General features: G+C 39.7%; 1 protein-coding gene across 6 annotated transcripts in view; it reads right to left on the reverse strand.

Annotated features, from left to right (window-relative positions):
• Positions 1–20,969, reverse strand: part of LOC108031374 (tight junction protein ZO-1) — an 87,741-nt gene extending 66,772 nt beyond the window's left edge. For all 6 annotated transcript variants that reach the window (XM_050889482.1, XM_050889481.1, XM_017104715.3 and 3 more), the window contains exon 1: positions 19,709–20,969. In XM_050889482.1, the coding sequence (XP_050745439.1) occupies positions 19,709–20,249 (541 nt within the window). In that variant the 5' untranslated portion in view covers positions 20,250–20,969. The remainder of the gene's footprint in view (positions 1–19,708) is intronic.
• Between the last annotated feature and the right edge of the window lie 356 nt (positions 20,970–21,325).

Consider the following 21,325-nt stretch of genomic DNA (forward strand, 5'->3'; position numbering starts at 1 on the left):
CATTTGCAATTATCTTTCAAATGAAATTATAATAGAGTTAACGGATGTAAACTAAATACTCCGCCGGACAAGTTTTGCGTAATGGGGAAAGAGCTGTTTGTTGTGATTGGAAATTGGCTTGATTTTGGTCTTCGTCTCGGGTTTTCCTTCTCCTTGGGGCACGCGTGCCGCTTTGGACTTGGAACCCCAATTGGCCTCCCCAGCTCAGCCCACTCCCCCCAAACTTATTCAATCTTGGCTCAATTGTCTGCCTTCTTCAGCTCAAACTCCATGCTCCTCGACCTTCTCCTCCGCCGGCTGCCAAAGATCTCGGGGAGTATTCAAAGCACGCGCGTTTACAAATTGAAAACTTGTTAAGTGCCAGGCCCGACTTGGCCAAGACAACAGGTGAGCCGGGCCTGGATGCACGTAAAAAAACAATCTATTTTAATTAAATAATCGTCATATATGTAGAACCTATGGACTCTTTGGAATGTGAATGATGTTGATTCTAAAAATTAGATTATTTCTATGATCTAAGAATTATAATAAAAAAAGTCAATACCTTTTTTAAAAATTCATATGTAGAGAATAGTAAGTAAAATTTAAAGCATTTCCCACATCAAATACTTCTTCTTGAAAATCCCTAATTAAATTGCCTTGTATACTATTATTTTTCTCACTGCAACTGTTTGTTACTTGACTGTTAGCCTGGTTAGTTGGCCATCTCCTGGCCCGTTGACAGATTTGTGTTGCCAATTTGCGTTGCGGTTGACGTTGGAGGTTTTCTGAAATTCGCTACCAAAAAGAGTGCCGGGCTCGGTATCTTTCTGGCTGATAGAGTTGTTGACATTTGGCCGCTTTGCTGGCGGCCCAAAGCTTATGCAAATTTCCCGGCGGAGTCAAAGCCAAAGGGGCACGGCACACACCCACTACGTAATGGTAATATACGCTCGATACATACCTGCAACGAAAAAGAATAAAATAGAATACTTTAGAATGTAAGAGATACTTTTAATGCTTATGCTGTGGCATGGAAATTGGGTTAACGCATTCTTGCTGGTTCCGTTTTTCTTACTATTGGTAAACAATACTCGAGTGCTGAGTGCTCTGTTTTTTTACCTGTGTGCAATTGCTTTGATTCTTCGGAAAACATAAACATAATTTTGTCGGCTTCCCTTGCCGAGCAATTGACCCAGTTCTCTAATCGCAGCGCTCTTTGGGGCACACATTTTCCTCAGTCGATTAAGTGGCCCTGCACTTTGCTCTCCATGCAATCACAGTCGGGTTTTCGGAGTTGGGAATCGATCCCGGAGCCGGGGAAAATGCAGTTTGCACTTGAGCAACACTCGAGTTGCGTCTAAACAAAACGTTCGCTTCACATAAATATTTTAAGTGCATCGGAAATGTTTTTCTTCGGAGCGGGAGAAGTGATTGTGGCCGAAGTCATATGGCCCGTGCAATTGAAGTAATGAAAATAACCAAGGAGCCAGAATCCTAATGGCAAGATAATATTATTCTAAATGGTTCTGGTTCTTGGGGTATTTTTAGAAGTACAATTTCTATATAATCCAGAAAACTCCTTATAATTCTATTACTTTCAACTCATTTCCTAACCGCAAACAAATCTATGGCGTATTCAGTTACTATAACTTCCACCGCAACCTCTTGCAAATCACAATCCATCATTTATGGCGATTTCAGCTTATCCAATTACACAAACAACGAGCAGAAGGAGTTCTTCGGCAAAACCACTCGAAGGCGGCATTTACATTGATGTGCCGGCATACACATAAATACGGGTATATAGGGAGGCATATACATATGTTTAAGGAGGGTCCGCCGAGGGCAGAGTACAGTGTGCCATCGACAAAGTGGCCTGTAAGTAAACCCAATTGACACTTGAACATCGTCGGTAGCCGGCGGTCTGGGCCATCAACGTGGTGGGTTTGGGTTCTCCGCGGATTGCGTCCATGGTGGTGGTTCCTCATCGCCATCGCCATCGCCATCCTCATCCACATCCTCCTGCAGTGCCCTTCCTCCCACTCGTGTCCATTTTGGGTTGACGTTTTATTTGATTTTACGCTTGGTTGCATTTTTTTGCACTCGTCTCGAATCGAAATGGAATGGAATGGTGAGGGGCGCAGTGGAGTGGAGTGGACACTCGATATGCATGGGCCTTGGCCATCGATTTTCAAGTGTGCTCTATGCTGAACACTCGAAAAGGGAGTGCTCAACCAATAAGTATTATAAAAAGTATTGAAAAACCACACTTTAAAATCGTAATTAGAAAATTGTAAAAATGGAAAAATGGTTTTTAAGAACTCTCAAATATTTTTGAAAATTTTCAAAAGAGCAACCTAATTTTCCCCCAGTGCAAAACCCCTCTTATCCGTATTGCCATCTCGATTCCTAACTCAACTGCTGCATAATTTATAACTATGACACTAGCCGCAGCTAGAACAATGCCCCAAGATTAATGGTCGGGGCATGGGCTGGGTGGGCATACTGTGCATATTGTGAGGTGAGCAGGACAGGATGTGTGTGTGTGCTTGAGAGGATGACACTTTGCTGCCACTTTTGCCCTTTGGAAAATTCATGGAAACTGCCTGCAATGCCAAAGTCCGAAAAGTGTCTCATTCAATTTTAAATGACTTGAATATTTCAGGGATGTGGGGAACAGATGGACGAGCATGACGAGCCAAACACCCAGGGTCTCATTTAGTTGGACACGTAATTTACGGCCTGGGTATTCGTACGACTTCATTAGGATGACTTCCATTCCATTCCGACACCTCACTGCAGTCTGGGATTGTCTAGGATTGTCTGTCAGATGATGGGGGGTAGCCTGTCCACAAAAAAAACCCACTTCGTAGTGCTCTCCTCGGCACTTGACATTGTGTGCTCTGTGGTGCAAAATAAACTAACAGGATTATTGCGGCAAATGCTGCTGCCTTTTGTAATCCTTTAATGCCCTGCCAGGACCCTTCACCCTTCGCCCTGCCCTCCGACCCCTCCGCTCACCTCGACCGCCTGCTTTGTGGCAATTGTTCGCCAGCGACTCCATGTGTATGCAAATTTATTTACATTTTGTGCTAAAAATATACTTTTTACCATGTACGTACAAAGGCAGCCAGGAAAAACAAAGGAGTGCGAGGTGGGGCCCAAAAGGGGGAACTTGCAACACGCCACCATGCACAAGGACAATGACACCAATCGCAGGTAAGTCCTTCTTAGCTGAAGTTAAATTGCTTCCAGGCTTTTTAACGAGCAGAATGTTTGCTTTGGAGCAGCTAAGCGTTTAAAGGGGAGTCATACATATGCACCTTATAAAGAAGAATAACAACTATTTGAAGTTGCACCCATTTAATGCTGCATTTAATAGAATAATCTATTAATCTATTATATCTCCCATACTCAATTTTCGAAGTCAAAATTCCTGATCAAACCGATTAGGAATTTTCCAATTAAATTCAAAAACGATGTCAGATTACAGTTCATTACATCAGATTATCTGGTAAATGCGCAGCATGTTATCTTAACTCCAAGCGAAAAATCTTCGACTTCAACATCAAAAGCAATCAGATGAAATAAAATAGAAAAACCGGAGTAAAGGCTGAACGTTTGCCAAAAATGAAAACAAAAAAAGTGAAGTAAATTTTTTGTTGCTCCCAATTGCATTTGGATTTTCCATTCAGGAAAGAGTCAAGGAAAAATATTGTCTACTCATGGCGAAAAGTAAAAATCGAACAAAAGCTGACGGCAGAAAATGCTGAAATACACAAATAAAACCGAAAAGAGCAAGAAACACACAAGAAATCAACGAAAAAATGTAAATGTGCCACGATTTCGAAATATGCACAAATGCATTTAATGGATGGAGCATGCTGGATGTAAAAATAGAGGAGCTTACAAAAGGGAGCACTGGTCGACTGAGCGGATATTTATATAGCCACAAAATCGGTCGGGGAGTCTGGGCACTTGTTTTAATTTTTTATTTTCCAACGGATTCTTGATTTGCATTCGAAGTTCTCAACTCGAATTGCTACGATTCGGTCGTCGGGTTTTCCATGGAAATGTGGCACGTGGCACCAACCAAAACCGAAAAAGAATAAATTCATTTCATGCTACATATCCGAGTAGCCCGCATGTGCATCTGCTGGATTTCCCCTATATGGAGGTTTTTTTCGAATCGAGCATCTGTTTTACATTCTTGACAAATTAATAATAATTACGCTTTCCAATTTCCCATTAAGTGAATTATTTTCACCCGCCTCAACACGCCCCCTTTTCTAGTTTTCGAGTTAGGTCTGCTTAATTTTGATGGATTTGCTTACAGTTTTTTTGACACTTTTGAATGGCGTGATGTGGGAACAAAAAACGCTGGAATTTAACCAACATGAAAGGGTTTTATTGTTTGAAGATTAGGCCTGCATGTTGGTTAGGATTGGCTATGGTTCGTAATTTGTTAGACATGAAATGTGCATTTGAGGTGGATTCCAAATAAAATGGTAATATATCAACGTAAAAGAGACTTGAAAATTAGAGTTTTCTTTCTTTTTAACTCCTTTTTAAAGTGCACATAAAATTAAACACCATATCCCTAAAAGCCAAGAGTTTCCTAAGCCCACAAACTTCTTGCCCAACTAGATGCAACTTAATTTAAGATGAGCCCTAAGTATACTTGAAATTTACATATTTCCTTATCCCCTGAAACGATCCACCTGGACGCGTCGCCTTTGCTCCTGCCAAGTTATAAATTACCCTCGGACGAGGTAGACAAAACGCGATTTCAATAGAACCCCAACGGATTGAGGCAGGGAGAATGGAAGTATCCCCTAGGCTTTTGGGTTATAAAGTACTTCCACGCGGTTCTGGCGGCTCCATCGATATGCATCTCTGCCAAAACCGTAGCGAGGTGAACTGCACTAAGCAACTGCAACTGCAATTTATACCACTTAAGCTCTAAAGTTGCACTATTAAAGCCAGAAAGGCGTTAACCTGACTCCTTCTGCACTGCATAAAAAATGCAAACGAGGCTGCTGCAAATGTTTTATGGGCTTCTGTTTCGCTTCTTCTCGGCCACAACCGCAAAATGTAAAGGCAAAAAAAATATATACACAAAAAAGGAAGATAGAGACACTTAAACCGGAGAAACTAAAACGTTTTGGGCTAAAATAAACTGAGGCGAGGTTCAGAGGTTGCGAGGGATGTGCCCTTATCCTGGCCAAAAACCTTTCTCCGTCTCAGCACTTTTGCACTCTCTCTGTCGGCCCTTTTAGCCAACATGCAAAATGTTAATTCATTTCAGCGGTCCTGAACCGGATTTTTATCAGTGGGAACACAGGAGCAACTGAGCAATTTGTTGTCTATGCCAGGACTCGACGGAGAAGAGCACAAAAAAGCACTTCCGTTTCCTGTACCCACAAAACGTGGCTTTCAGTCCCGATAGACTGTTAGTTTAGTCTCTGAACTGCCGTTTATTTTTCTCCCACGTGCATACATTTTATTTAAACCCCTGCCTGCGACTATTTTACCTCACATGTTTAAAAACTCATCTATCATCCGGGGTGCTCAACTTTATAATAACTGAATTTCCGTCATTTAACTTCATTGCAGTGAAAAATATTGACTTTTAATAACTTTGCTGCCCCGGGCAGTGTGCTTCACTGTGGGCGCTGACTTGTCGAAAGGCTGGCTTAAATTAAATTATATAATATGGTTTATGCAGAATATGTGGAGCTGGGCTCCTCAAAATAGGCGAAAGGAAGGGGACAGCTAATTGACATTAATGAAATTCAACTCAAATTTAATTTGAGCTGAGCAGTCATCAGTTTGGGCACTTAATTAGTGGCAGCGCTAATTAGCCGAGTTACTTATCCATGGTTAAGTCAGAAAATTATTAGCAAAGGTAATTAAAAAATAATAAAAGTTACGCAATATCAGCTTATGGGGAATAGAAAACCAAAGCAAACTGGAGCCAAGAAACAAATAAAATTTTGAATATTCTCAGATTATATCATATCGTAGACATGTCACCTAAGAAATAAACTAATCTGTGATAAGTGAAGTACATTTCATTATAAATAAAAGTAATGTGGGTACTGTGGTACTCTTCAAAATGAGATCAATGTCACTGTCAATAATTACTCATATTTGAATCTTAAATACTTGTTTAATATCTTATTGCCCACTTCAATTTGAGCATGAACCATTAACCTTTAACTAACCATTATTTACCACCCAAACACCATCCACCTTTTCGCCTACTCCCGTCCCACTGTACAGTGAACACTGGCCAACTTTGTTTGGAGGTGGATGTCGACGTTGAGTGCTTTGCCATTGCGAGTCACAAACTGCGAGTATGCAAAAAAGAAAGGCCAGAAAGGGGCCGTGGAAAGCGGCCAGCCAGTGTGGGTGCCAAACTACATGTGTATGGCCCACAACAACGACACAACATCAGCGACGACCACAACAACACATCGAAAACAACAAAATCAGCATCAATATCGAGGTAAAACTACTTCGACATCGATGTTGTCGATGGTCGTCGTAATGCTTTACTTTGGCGCCCACTCGGCTATCGACAAACGGCTGGAAAATGGATAGGAAAACCAGCTTGCACTAGGAAATACTGGATATTACTATAGGAAATTTATTTAAACAGCATTTATTTTATAAAAAAAAATGTGTTCTGATAGTTTCTAAACATAGTATAAATCTGAACCCCATCTGATCCGCAGGATTTTCATAGTGAAATGTAAAAATTGTTATACAAAAATATTTATACTATAATAACATATATTGTGATAGGCTCTAAATATAGTTATTATAGTGGTAAGTGTGACCCCGAACCCCACTCGACTCCCAGTACCTCATCCTTTATTTTCCTCTGTGCAGAAAGAGTTTCCATTTGTGGACAGCATGGGCTGACCAAACTGACGTACTAACTATATGGCGAGCGTGGTCGTCGAGGGTCTCTGGGGACCTCGGGGATTTCGGGGACAGGTGAGAGCACATTTACATGACGCGGCGAAAGTGAAACGCGCCCGGGGCTGTGATTAGATGCAGATTCAGATGCAGGTTCCTGCTCCCCGATGGCGGGCATGTGGACATGTCGACATCCGCCGACAGGCAACATCAGCGGCATTTGACATGTGTTTGATTGGATGGACAAAGGAGCAGGATCGGGGAGCCGGAGCAGAAGCAGTAATGGAGCAAAAATAGGAAAAAAAATAGAAAAGGAAGGCGTACATCGAAGCCTATAATACACTTTGTTACTTTTACTATACGGATACCTATACAGATACAATATATAATATATAATATACATGCTTTTATAAACATTTGTATCTATCATTCATATTTACATTTTCAAAAACTAATCTTAAAATCTTTTAAATATGTTGACACAATATTTTTTCTAAATATCGTAGTTTTAAAAAAAATAAAGATTAAAAACCAAAGTGATTCTATATGAAAGAAAGTCTTTTAAATACTTTTTATATTAAAGAGTAACTGAAAGAGGTTACACATCCAAGTTGCCATTTTTACAGTGGGAGTCGTAAAATGTCTGACTGGCGGGCACAAATTAATGCTCATAGCTGAGCTGCCGCCAAAGTCAGGAAGGTGGAAGTTCCAAGTCAAGTAGCACGGGTTTCGCTCCCCCGAAACCCCCTCTTTCATCCCATTTTTTGAGCGATGAGCCGACAAGGCGTGCCCGACAGCAGCCAAGAGACCAGCATTGCACTGATGATGTTGCCGCTGTGGTGTTGCAGTTGCTGCTGCCGCTGCTGCAGTTGTCGCATGCAGCCGATGTTGCTGTTTCAGCTGCTAATGGTGGTGGCCACCACGATGATGATGGCAGCAGTCGCTCAATCAGCTCAAACATCTGTTGCCAGCAGCCAACGTGACAGAAGTGACATGGAGGCGGTCAAGAGCGGCCTTTTCAGTACTCCTTATAATTTGCATCGTAAAACAGGGAAAATCGAGGAAGCCATCGATTGAATATGGCGATAATGATGGTCTTAAAATGTGTTGAGTGAATTTGATTGAAGAAAATAATACCTGCGTAAAGGATGCTAGATAAAAACGATACCAAAACGTACTTATTTTTCTTTGCCACAATAATTCTTCCGAAAATATCCGCACAAAATACATAAACCTTTTTCAGATTCGACGACTTTACCAGGGGTATTTGTGGCATGTATTTTCGTTATTCAGAAAATCAACTGAGCCATGAAAATGCATGACGATGCATTGTAATTTATAGCAATTTCCTTTGCGCTGTGACTGCAGTTTTCGTGTTTAGGTCTCTCTGATATGGAAATTTGTACGGCCAAGTAAAATTTATTAATTTATGCAACACTTGGGCATATATTTATTTGTTGTTGCCGATGTTTTCGTCTGATTTTACGCTACATTTGGCCGTTGCGAGCAGAACAATTTATTAAGTCTTCGATGTGGTTGGGTTCGCTGAGGTTGGGTTCGCATTGAATTAATTTAATGACGGGGGGAATCGACACGACAGCAAACTACACTACCACGCACTCTGCCCCCTTCGCATGTCATCTAATTGCTCTGGTTTTTGGTTTCTTTGCCTGGAATTGGCTCTAGCTTAGTGGCCACCACTTGGGGACACGCCCAACGCCCCCAATGTGATGTGTGTGAGGGGGTACAGAGAAAAAAATCAAGCTACTAATATTGATAAGTACTTTTGACGTTTTATGCCAATGAGAAGACTGCCCTTAGATTGTTTAAATGCATTTTATAAGAAAGTGCCTGGTACATTATCAGCCATTTTAATCTAGCTTTTTTCTCATTGATGACCCAATTTTTTAAACATTTTTTCCCAGTGCATTTGTGTTTGTAGGCGGTCGTTTCCTGCTGCACGCAACGCATACAACTGCACTAATTTCCATGCTGGGCGTCGTGTAATTTCCATGATTTCTGTTTTCCATCTCTTGTTGCAGCTTTTTTCGAGACTCTGTTACATATCTTGTTATTAGCGCTCTAATGAACCTCTTTGCAGCTGCCAATCACCGGGCGAGAGGAGGTTGTGGGGCGGAAGAAACACACTTGTTTTTTTTTGTGAGGCTAGTTAACACGAAGAAATAGGGTTCCCCAGTCTCCAAGTTCAGATAATCGGTGTCCAAGCGATATGCATCCGAGTGCACAAGTGTGCGAGTTCGTGTAGGAGGCGTGAAGAGTGGTTTTCTTCTTCTTTTTCTTGTATTTTGCTACATCACTCATTTAAATTGGTCATTGACACTGGACAGTTGCCAAGGGAAAAGGGCGTGGGTAAATGGTTTATAGAGGAAATACAATAAGCTTATAAGGCCCATAGATGAGTCGATGAAGTTGAAATAATGCTTTGATGATAAGCTCCTGTTTAGCATAGGAAACAAATAAATATTAAGAGTTTTAAGATAGGATAAAGGTCAGATTTATATATTTTTGTACTGAACCTCTAACAATTAAATAACTTTGCCTTGTCACATGCCATCTGAGCTGTGTTAACCCTGAACTTCTTATCACATCGCTGCGGTCGCATTGATTAAGTTAATCTTTGCATTCAATTCATAATTGAAAGGCTTCATCAGTCAACCAATCGCACATGAATACCCACATTGTTATTTAATCATTGTACATAAATTCCCCGGTTAATAAAACTCCTGTCCCCGAGGACGGAACTGCAATAAAAGCTGATCCACTAGTGTTCCCTGCGGTCGAGGATCAGCAGACGCATAATAAATAACAATAATAATTGTGCGAAATTAAATTATCAATTGCAGACAGAAGCCATAAATAAATGATGATTGCAAGTTCTGACGACCGACTGTGTGAACCGAAATGTTTCAGACAGCCAAAGAGAAATTGCATTTTCCCACAGGACAAATGCATGCGAGAGGGCAGTGGGGTGGGGGTGGAAAAGTGCATGCAATAATTGCACAGCGAGTGGTTTTTGGTTTTGTGGCCACGGCAGCGAAAGGGAAGTTTCGCATTTCCGTTTCAGAACTTCGACGAGGCAGGGCCACGTGCAAAGAAAATATTTACACACCCGCTGATGTTGCGTTTCGCTCCCTTCCCAACCATTTTCCCCTAATTTTCCTGCAGAATGAATAGAAATGTGTGGATATTGCTGGCCATACATCACGCCCTGAAGGCTGTATTCGTTTGCCAAAATTACGCAACCCACGAAATAATCGTAGATTTATGTAGACACAAAGGGAATTTGAATATGGCTACCATTAACTAAAATGTGATATACCAAATGCTTTTATTTATAGATTTTACAATGAAAAAAAGTAATTTACTTATATAAATAATAAACAGTACTTAAAGTTTATCATATGACAAATTCTATTTAAGTTGTTTTAATGTCCTAAAAAGTATTTTCTAAATAATGAACAGTTCTAGCTGCCGATCGACTACTGTATTCCGATTACAGTACTCATTGTAATGACGTCAATGCGTTACAGGCAACGCCAACACATAGGAACCCACTATATATATTTGAAATTTTATGTCGCCAGCCCCGCCTCGTCATCAAAAGTTGCTCTAATTTGGCATTGTATTGCATTTTGTATTGAATTTATTACGATTGTCCGCACATGTGTGTCACATGAGCCCCAAACTAATGGCTTCCAATCAACGATGTTTGTTCAGTGTTTTTGCGGTGGCTGCGACAGGTGCAAGACGGGGGAAGCACGGGAAACACCGGCCAGCAGTAGATAAATAAACTGAGGTTAAGCATTCATTACGCCCACCGGCGAATCGATGCTGAAAAAAAGGCTGTGATTAAGGGTTCAGCTACGGCCGGAAAACTGCGTTCAATGGAGTCGAAAATTAATTAAATTAAATCCCAACCGAAATCAAAGTGGCCAATTGCATTTATAATCAATTTATGTATCAATCAAGCCGATACAATTGCTTTCAATTCAATTTACTTCCCCAAGTGGTTCAAAAATAAAACCCAAAGTGATAGAGGGAATATACATATTTGAAAGTGGGCTTGGACAAGGCTGCTGACAAAGAGCCAAAAATAAACAAATCCCCGTGTTATTTAGGTAAATAAAATAGCTATAAATTTGCATAACTTTGGCTCTAAAATAAGCACACCGAATCTGAGATAATTTAATCAGCAGCCGAGTGATCTTCCCATAAAAATGTGTATGTACTTTGTGACGCCAGCCCGGGATCTTGATTAATATAGATCAAATCAAAGCAGATCCACCAGAACAAGTCTACTGTGGCGTCTGACGTCCAGCTGCTTCAATTAAGAAATTTCATTAAAGGCAAGAGGGAAAAAGCGAAGAGGCCAGCCACCGAAAGAGAGAGTGGAAGAACGCCGAGGAAGTGGGGTCTTCGGACGCGGAGAAGAATCGGGTGGGGTCTGAAGATGGGCATGGGGATGGGGGATCCCCTGAACTTGGAACGGCCGTCGATGATTGAGATAAACAACGCAGGTCCAGGTCCAGGTCCATCGTAACCATCCAACTCTCGATTCGCCGGAAGCTGCCTGCACTCGCGCACATAAAAATCATAGTGGCGCCCCCTAGCCCCTCTATAAAGTGTTTACGGGCAGATCTTGAGCACTGCAAAAAATATCAAATCGGTAAAGAAACTTGTTTCAAATCATATAGATGTAATTTATTTAACTTGGTCTATGCAATTGTTTTAGGAAAAGTCGCTCCCCATCATCAGAAAAATTTTTATAACTAACCGCGCAAAAAAATAAATATTTACAACCTTTTTTTCAGTGTACAAAAATCCGCTTCGCTGTAATTTAAAAAAAATCTTCATTTTTATAGCTTGCATATTAGTTTTTGAAGAATATTTATGGCCCGAGCTGTTGAGTCGACGCCTCCCTAGAATAATGATAAATGCGCTTAGATCCTCAGATCCGATTAACATCTCACAACTAGTTAGTGCAGCCCAACGACGAATCAACTTATTTTTCCAACTTAATGGTGATTGATAATCATATGAAAAATCCATTTCGAACTGATTTATGTTCGACTCAAAATAGCAGCAACTGAAATTGAACGATCTGTTGCAAAGGGGAGTTAAAGATATTGGTACTCCTTGTATCAAGTCCAATCATAATACGCGTCGTAATTTATGGAAACTTCAAGATTATAGGGATTATAAAGTGATGGCATTTAATAGGGACTATTTTTATTTCAACTTTTCATTTTAAGCAACATTTATTCGGTTCTCAACAAGTTTTGCCATGATCTTTCCAAATTTCAATGTCTTTAAATCACATTATCTCTGACACTCCATAAACGGAAGAACTTTTAATCTTTTGATAACAACCGATCAATTTATCTTCCACTTAGCTCCATTCAAACCCACATGTGAAAGTCATGAAAAATTGAATTAATTTGAATTTGAATCGATTAATTGACTGACTATTCATAGCAAAAGCCAATTTCAAAATCATTTTGAAACATCCGAACTCAGACTTGTTTTCTTTGGCCTGGCCAAAAAGCATAAATAATACATATACACCCGAATCGGGTTTATTTTTCGCACTGGCTTCATTTTGTTTTCTTGGGAGCGCTTCAACAATTTAACGCCATAAACATATTTGGTGGATTTGCCAAAAGTCAGCGAAAAAAGAAGAATTTTGGCTTTGTTTATTTATAAAACCGCTGCCGCTGATTTTGAGGCCGTCTTCCCGGGAAGTTCAACACATAAGTTGTCTGGAAATTCGCCATGGTTATGTGTATGTGAGGTTCTTTGGGGAATTTGACCCACTGTGGCCATAAAGTTTGTATTACCATTTCCGCCTGAGGCGGCATAAAATGCTGTCACTCAAACCGCAAGCTGACCACACAGCGAGAAAAAGGGGGGAGGACAGCTGGTCAATGGCACACTCCTCTGTGGTGTCTCCGTCAATTAAAGTTGAACTCCAGATGACCCTCTAAAACCTCATAACCGAACAAATAAAAGGAGGGATGCGATAGGGAGGACAAGCACAAACAAAGAAAAAATAAAATCATGTTCATTTTCTGTCTTTGATTTGATTAAAAGCAAATAAATTATCGATAACCATATCACATTACTGTTTGATGATTCTCATTCCCTGCTCAGTGTCTTTTTTACATTTTATGGACTTTTCAGGGTCTTCGCGTTAATGGAGTGTTTAATTGTATATTGAAGGCATATGTTTTGCTGCATGTTTAAGTGATTTTTTATTGCCTGCTCCGCCCAGAGATAAAAACCAAATGTTTAACGCATTTTAAGTATATTTATCGGATAAAGAACACTAATGATTTTATGAAGAAGTTCTTCAATAAGATATGCGATTGTCACCTAAAATAAAAAAAATCAGTAAGGAATATTTATCAGACCATGTTTCTTGTACCCTTCAAGGTAATTCACACTTCATATTTCATATTTACTCTTTCAAGGCCAAATTTTCGCTTTGATTTAATTGAATTATAAACTGAGCTTGGGCGTTTTTTACTCAGCCTTGAAATTAATGGTTTATTCAAATTAATTGGATTTATCTGGCTTACAGTAGCTGCCAAGCGTAACAAATTTCATTTGGACCTGTTGACATTGCTTGAACTCCCCCTTCCACCTCTAGTTTTTGCTTCTCTCCCATTTGGCTGTCATCATCATCATTATTGGGGGGATAGCTAGACAAAGGCCAACATTGCTGTAACAATAACAACAGGAAAAACAACAATAAAGGCACTTTTTGTGCAATTGAAAAAAAGAAAGTTTCGCAAAATTAGACTTTGTTTTGGACTGGAAATCGCTTAAATAACAAAACAAAAGCAGAGAAGCGAAAAAAAATTGCGGTCATTGTTTCTGCGTGGTCCAACTGCAAAACTCATTTTAAACGGTCCCCAAAAAGGTTAAAAAATCTGCGAATAATAGTCTTAATACAAATCAGTGGGGGAAAGTGCTTGTAATTTGAAAATAATTGAGGTAAGGACATACATACATACATACATATTCCAGATATATACCTTCTAGATATCAGATTTTACTTGGTACATCAAAAAATATGTATAATTATATTTTAATAACCATTTGCTAAAGAAATAATTAGCGGGCAGCTTGAGGTGCTATTCAATTTTTGAACTCCACCAACAGAAACTAAGAAAACTCCATTAGTCGTCGGGTATTTATACTCCCGAGATCAACGAAGCGTTAAATCAAACATTTGCCCAGTCAAACATCTCGATCAAACTAATTAATCATAATTTTCAACAGCACAAAAAGACACCAATAAATATCGAAAATAAAAATCGCAAACGAGCTTCGGGGGTCTTGAGTGTGGTGGTATCAATGGCCCACCAAGATTGAAAGTTCAATATCGAAAAAAAACCATAAAAATGGGTTGGGCAATGCGCATTGGAGCGGCAAAACAGATCGATCTTATGGATGCATTTCCTAATGCCCAGAAAACGACGGACAACCATTTAAGGTGCTCTTATTGAACAGAACATAAACTATGAATGAAACTAACCATGTGCTGGGTGCAGGTATTTGTAAATTAAAGCTAATGACTTGTACAAAAAATAGTAGAAAAAGAGTAAGAATTGAAAAAAGATGGGAAGAAAATCCCCAGGGAACGAAGATGATTCTTCATTCGACTTTGTTGTGCTTGCTGCCGGTATGAAAGCAGCGGGTCAAAATGCAGTAAACACAACGACTCTCCTGTTTTTCCTCACTTTTTCTCAGCCATCTGGGATACAGTAGCTACACGAGATCATAATATTATTAATGATATTAATAATAGGTATGCAATATATCATACTAGTGTCTATGTTTGATGAGATAGTTGAATCTTTTAAGATATAAGATAAGATATAAGATGTTTTATAAAACAGAAGATCAATATAAATTAATTTATGTATTAATGTATTATTATAGCTTTGAAATATTGCATAAAAAAAATATTTTTGATATTGAAAAGTTTTCCAAGAGTAAGGATTGGAACTTAGAAAGTTCACTGAGGCACAAATATAAATAAAATATTTTTAAATATAAATTCTTAAAATATTTCAAATAAAAGACTAGAATATGACCATTTAATATTAAATATTATAATATTATATTTACTTTGATATATGGTTAGTTATATCGAACCACCACTGTAGACACTTCCAGTGGGAAAAGGGACGACCGGTGGAGAAACAGTTAAAGCAGCTTCCAGCTGCAACAACTGCAACTTGCAACTTGCAGCTTGCAGCAGACGCCAGCAGTCTGGAACCGATGGAGCGGTGCCCGTTTTTGGAGAATGGCTTTATGGCCCCGTGAGTCATAGCTTTTTACCCATTTTCGTTGCTCCCGCCCGTTCTTTGTAATCAGAACGAGCGTGGAAACGGAGAGAATGGCCAAAAGTGAGGCAAACAAGTTACCTGGAAGAGGGGGCATGGTAGGGAAATGAGGATCGCGGGCTGATTGCGTGACAGTTGTGTGGGTAAGCGGCTTAGCCGTCTGTCCCAGACTCAGCAGATCCCAAGAGCTGGCGATGGAAAACCCCTTATACCATGGACCATAACTTGCGATCAGCTACCGAAATGAATAATGATTTGGTAGGGCAGACGCAAGGGAAATTTAATTGTAATCTAGGGAATCACCATTAATTGTCAGGTCGACGTATTCATCAAAAAATGCCACCCAGAAGATCTGAATTTGATTTAGATTTTAGGACAAACTTGTTCTAGTTTGACGTGGAAAAACTAGTCGGCTTGGGCTTCCATTTAAAAAATTAAAACATTTGCTGGAGATTTTACGACTCGCAAGTCAACGATCGAAAAACAACTACAACTTTGTTGCAATAGATGAGTTAAGATTAGGCAGAACTTAAAAAGCGCCAGGTAAAGCTAAGAAAAGAGTTACTATATACAGAGGTTTTGTATCTCATAGACTACAAAATTGGCAGGGCATTTTTTTATGATAAATTGAACTCATGTTAAAAATCATTTTTAATTTTCAAAAACAATTATTTTATGCTCTTAGGAAACATAAAAAAAAGGGTAATTTTATTTCCTGTATTATCAATTATAATCGACTCGACCCATTTTGCAGTTCTTTTTCCACTGCTCTAGACAATTTTTTGAAAATCCAATGATGGACAAGTCTTGAGATCCTGAACTGCAAACCAGGGTTTCTCTCCTCGGGCCAAGTGGAACGGAAGAGAGGCTGGAAAATCACAACGCAGAGGGCAACAAACAACAACAAACCCCAAGACCTACTTCAACCGAGTAGAAAGAGAGAACGAGACGGCAAACGAAGTAGGACAAGAGTGGAAAACAAAGACGATCGAAAACAGGATGCGCGCATGCGCAGTAGAAACGAAGCGAAATGGAACGAAACTAAAGGTGAACATCATTATCATCAGAACTGAAAAAAAAACTGAATAAGAAGAAGAGGCGAAATCAAAGAAATCAACAAATAAAACATAAAAGGAAACGATTCTCTTTCTCAGGGGCAGTGCAAACAGACACAAAAGATGAAGCAGAACACGATAAGGCGGCCCAAAAAGGAAATGGGGGTAGGGAGAACAAGGGAGCAAAGATACCGAAAGGAGGGGACAAATGGGAATGGCAAACGATAAACGTCATCGGCCAGATTATGCTGCATAAATTATCAAATGCAAAAAGACACTACCAAAAGGGAGCGCCGCAAAAGTGGGAAGAGATCCGAATGCGAAGAGAGCCAGCTAGCGAGGAGCAGACATTGCGCGCTGTAAATAATTGTAATTTACGTGGAGAAGGGTACTGACTCTACCCTAGCATTTACTATTAGGGTCAAAATATTAGAAACCGTTGCAGGGATTTTAAAAAATTAGATATTACAAAAAAACAAAAACTCTTACCTTGATCAAAAGTCATTTTAGTAAAATGTAATAGTAAAACTATAGAAATTCAATAACTTTTTGTTTGATAAAAAATTGGAAACCAATAAGGCAAGCTCCAAGTGTTGACCACAAGCTCTTCATATTTTTTGAAAAATATTTATGGATTGCAGTTTTGAAAAAATCAATGGCTAATAGTCACACCTGAATCATTTGCTGGGAGACAAGTCCTATTATTTTCACCTCTGCTGTAGACTCTACCTACCTGAGATGCCGCGGCAAAGGTAAAGAGAATCTGAGGACGAGGCGTAGAAAGGAGGGAGGAGGAGGAGGCAAGAGCAAAGCCAGAACAGCACGTACAAGAAATTAGCAAACACAGAACGAGCTAGCGAAGGAGAGCCGAAGAGAGTGCGGATGAGGAGGGGCTAAAAAGTCGTAAAGAAGTAAAAGCGAAACGGCTGCGAAACGGATTATGATGTTTCCCAACCTGATCATGATGATGATGAATGGATTGGTCTACGACTCGCATAGACGCTAGTCGCAGGAGAGGGGTCAGGGAGGAAGCCTGCGGGGGCAGTTGGACAAATGGAGTTACTGAAAAAAATAGAAGAAAAAGACCACCACACACACACACATGACTAGAACATGAACATGGACCACGCGTAATGCTCTTTCTCTCTTACTCCCTGTGCCCCGTCTCTTTCTACGCTTCTGTAATCGTGGCCAGAATCGTAAAACGTGATCGAGGGCTTCATGTGTACAATACGTTTTGCCATGGGTCTGTTTTTGTTGTTACAGTTGTAGTGTTCTTGTTTTTCAGTTGGATTGGTCTTGTTGTTGGCACTTTTCAGTGCCCTACAAAAAAACCGCCTTCTGATTCATAGTTCCTGGAACTTGAACCCTGTTCAGTAACATATTCAATATCATATTTGTATCTTATTCACATTAGTATGTACTTAAGAACTCTACAGTTCTTACATATTTTATAGGGAACAGATTCGATCATATGAAATACATATTCCATTTTCAAAACGATCCTTTCTTGTACAAATCTATCATATCTAAAGTTCCTATAAAAAGCATTTAATTTGGGTCTGTGATTTCCCCACAAAACCAAATTTTACTTTCCTAAACCACATTATTCTGAACCTTTTTAGTTTCTATTTCACTTTGCTTTTGTTTTTATTTCTTCATCCAATGTTGTGTGGATCGTGTATCTCAATGTATAGATGATTATTTTGTTTTCTACTCCCTCCGGCCGACAACTTTTTCATTAGACTGGAATAAAACAAGCGAAATCAAAGAACAACAAGGGTTCTTTTTTTCGTGTTGGTTTTGTTATTTTAGCTGCTTTCAGCTTGTAATCTTCATTTTCGGTTTTAGCTCTTCAGATTGCCACAACGCCCCCTACTTTTCCCGTCTGCTGTCTTTTGGTGGGTAATTTACAAGTCTGGCCAGCAAAATTTACATGCCGACACCGACATTTGTTGTTGTTTTTCTTCAAATGTTGCTGTTCTTGAGCTGTTGTTATTGTTGTTGTTAAATTGATGTTGTAGGCCTTTGGATGGGCTTGGCTACACTTTCTGAAGTTGTGGGTCAATGAATCAGCGCGTGGATCCGCAACGGCTGTGCGAACTTTTGACGGATCGTTTGGAAGAAGTTTATTTGAGCAAGAGAAATGGAAGTGGATATTGCCAAGATTTCTAGGTACGAGCAAAGAACATATCAGTTTACCGAAAAAAACACAAATTTCTGGTCCGTGATTCAGCCAATGTAACGTGGAATACCAATTAAATTTAAAAATCTTTTTTTTATTTTAAAAAATAATCTTTAAAATAGCTTAGCTTGATTTGAAACGTGTACGTGCTCCAGAATAATGAATTCTAATGGAATACACATTATAGTACTCTGAAATAGATAGAAAAAGTTTTAATCTTTCTTTCGAGTTCTTTGAATCCCTCTGAATGATAAGGGGAGTTAATCTTCTCCCTTGACTGACTTGAAGTACTGCATTTTGGTTCACCACATCACTTTTTGAAGAAAAGCAAACAATAGTTTTCCTATCATTAAGAAACAAATATAAAACTCCTTGTGGTAATTCTTTTTTTGTATTCTTTCTTTTATTTGAATTTCTAACCCACCCCAAAAACTCTCACTTTTGATACAAGTTTTTCTTGGAAAAATTGTACTTCTTTCCAAGTAGGGAACATTAATAAGGTGCGATATCGCTCGAAACACGCTTCGAAATGGCACCTGCCATCTCGTAAAACGAATTTGCATAACTGCCAAGTCTCCATAATCAGCACAATAATCTCGAATAATGCCAATTATTATTGACGCGCCACTGTAAATGGCTGATGGCCCGCCCACTCGCCCACCTTCGAAACCAGCTCCCACGTAGCCAAGTGTAAAAAAACAAAGGCGACAAAAAGAAACAGAACCCAAAGAACTCAACAGTGATCGCTCCGAAATTGTACTCATTTTACCAAATCAGTAACCATTATTTAGAAGGAAAAACTGTAACTAACGAGTGCTTACTGTACAGGGAAACCAATTAGCAGAGATGAGAAATTCGAGAGCCGATCGCGAACAATTACGTGAATAATTTACAGCTGAGATATGGGCTACTAAAGCTGCCAACGCATTGTGGGATCAGGTAGATCATACAGAACCGGTTAACGGAGGGTGTTTTCGTGTTTCTTAATCGAAAGGTGGATTCTACACGGTAAAAACATAATAATGTGCTATCATATCATACCAGACAAGACATAGGAACCTCGAATAATAATATACCATTTGCTCTTGGAAGACCACAATTTGTTTGCTAGGGATTTTTGGGTATAAAAAAGAACAAGGGGCTGGTTTTTTTCTACCGTGTACGCGAGGGACAGGAGTTCTTACCGGTCTTGAGACGATCGTTAATTAGATCCTCGATGAGCTGCGGACACTCGCACTCGATGGCGTAGCAGAACTGCTTGAACTTCTCGAATCCGTTCTTGGCGATGATCTCGATGAGATTGGAGCACTGGAGTCGCAGGATTTCGGCGTCGTTCAGGCCGGCGCACAGGCCCCCGCCAGAGGGCGTTAGGGAGCGGCTGTCGCAGTTGGCGTCGCCGTTGACGCTGGCGCACCGCGAGGATCCACTGCCCCCGCTGCCCCCACTCCCCCCGCTGGCCGTGCTGCCACTGCTGGCGACGGCACTTAGCTTCCGCTTGGTCAGCGAGGGTGCACTGCCAGGGGGCTCCGCTGTGGCAGAGGCGGCGGCCGAGGGCGTGGGCGTAACGGCGTTGTAGGGCTTCATCAGCAGATCCTCCTCGGACTGGCTGAGCACCGCGTTCTTGACCAGGACCGCCAGCAGATCGGTGCTCCCCAGGTCCAGCATAATGCGCTCCTGGTGGCGGGAGAGCAGAGAGCGCACCTCTTCCTCTTCCTCGCGCGTCATCTTGGCTTCTTCCGTTGTTTACTGTTACTTCTAACTGTTACTTATTGCACTCTCCAGCTACACAAACAAATCACTCTGCCAATTCTCCGGCATTTTCTTACGGGATTTACGGAATTTCGTATGTGTATTTACGTATTTTCTTGAATATTTATGAATTTGTTGTATATTTTATAATTATTGGGGTATTTTAGTTGAATAATATTTGTATATTTAAGCACGAAGTTGTCGCTTACATGTAAAATAGGTAAGGTTAAATATTTGCTTTTGTGGTTTACACTTTATTCGTTTGTTATTTATAAATTAACTTTTTTGCGTCTTCGCCTATTGTTTGTTGTTATGTATAGTAATGATAATTAAATAGATTTTGCTTTTTTTAATATTTTAAATATTAATATTTTCTTTTGTTTTTTTAATCAATTTATTACTGTTAACCTTATTGCCAGGTTTTTTCACTTTTCGTTTAAGAAATTTGATTTCTTCACTTTTATACAGAGAACATTTAAAAACGCGCCATTCATGTTCGTGTTCGTTTTCCTTATACGCCGCTAAGCCGCTCGCAAAAAATTCGTAAACTCGAGGGATGGTCAAAAATAGTTTATATTTTTGAGATTAAATATTTATATTTTTACCGGCGCCTTATCTCATTCGTATTTTTTGTTCATACGTTAAAAACACATAAGTAAATCGACGGCTTTCAAGACCGCGCGGCTCGGCGCTTGAAAAAAATTACCGAGTGGATAAAGTTGCGAGTTGCTTATATAGATTTCAAGTCCACGACTCAGATGCTTCTCGCTCACTTGCTCTCTCCCGAAGTGGTCTCATAGTACCCTGTTTTTGCAGAGTTTGATGTTGTTGAGATAGCCCTGATAAACCAATATCAATTGTTAATAAAAAAGAACTAGGGTATATTATTTGTTATAAGAACATTGTTTATAAATATATATGTAATTAATTTTGTGTAATTAAAAGGATAACAAAATGGTAGATTCGGAATATGGTTTTAGCACATATATTTTGAATATAGTATATGTTTGTTTCTAAAGGGGTTTCAACTTACATATAATAGGAACTTTCTG

This window comes from Drosophila biarmipes, chromosome 3R (assembly GCF_025231255.1).
Source record: "Drosophila biarmipes strain raj3 chromosome 3R, RU_DBia_V1.1, whole genome shotgun sequence".
Lineage (NCBI taxonomy): Eukaryota > Metazoa > Arthropoda > Insecta > Diptera > Drosophilidae > Drosophila > Drosophila biarmipes.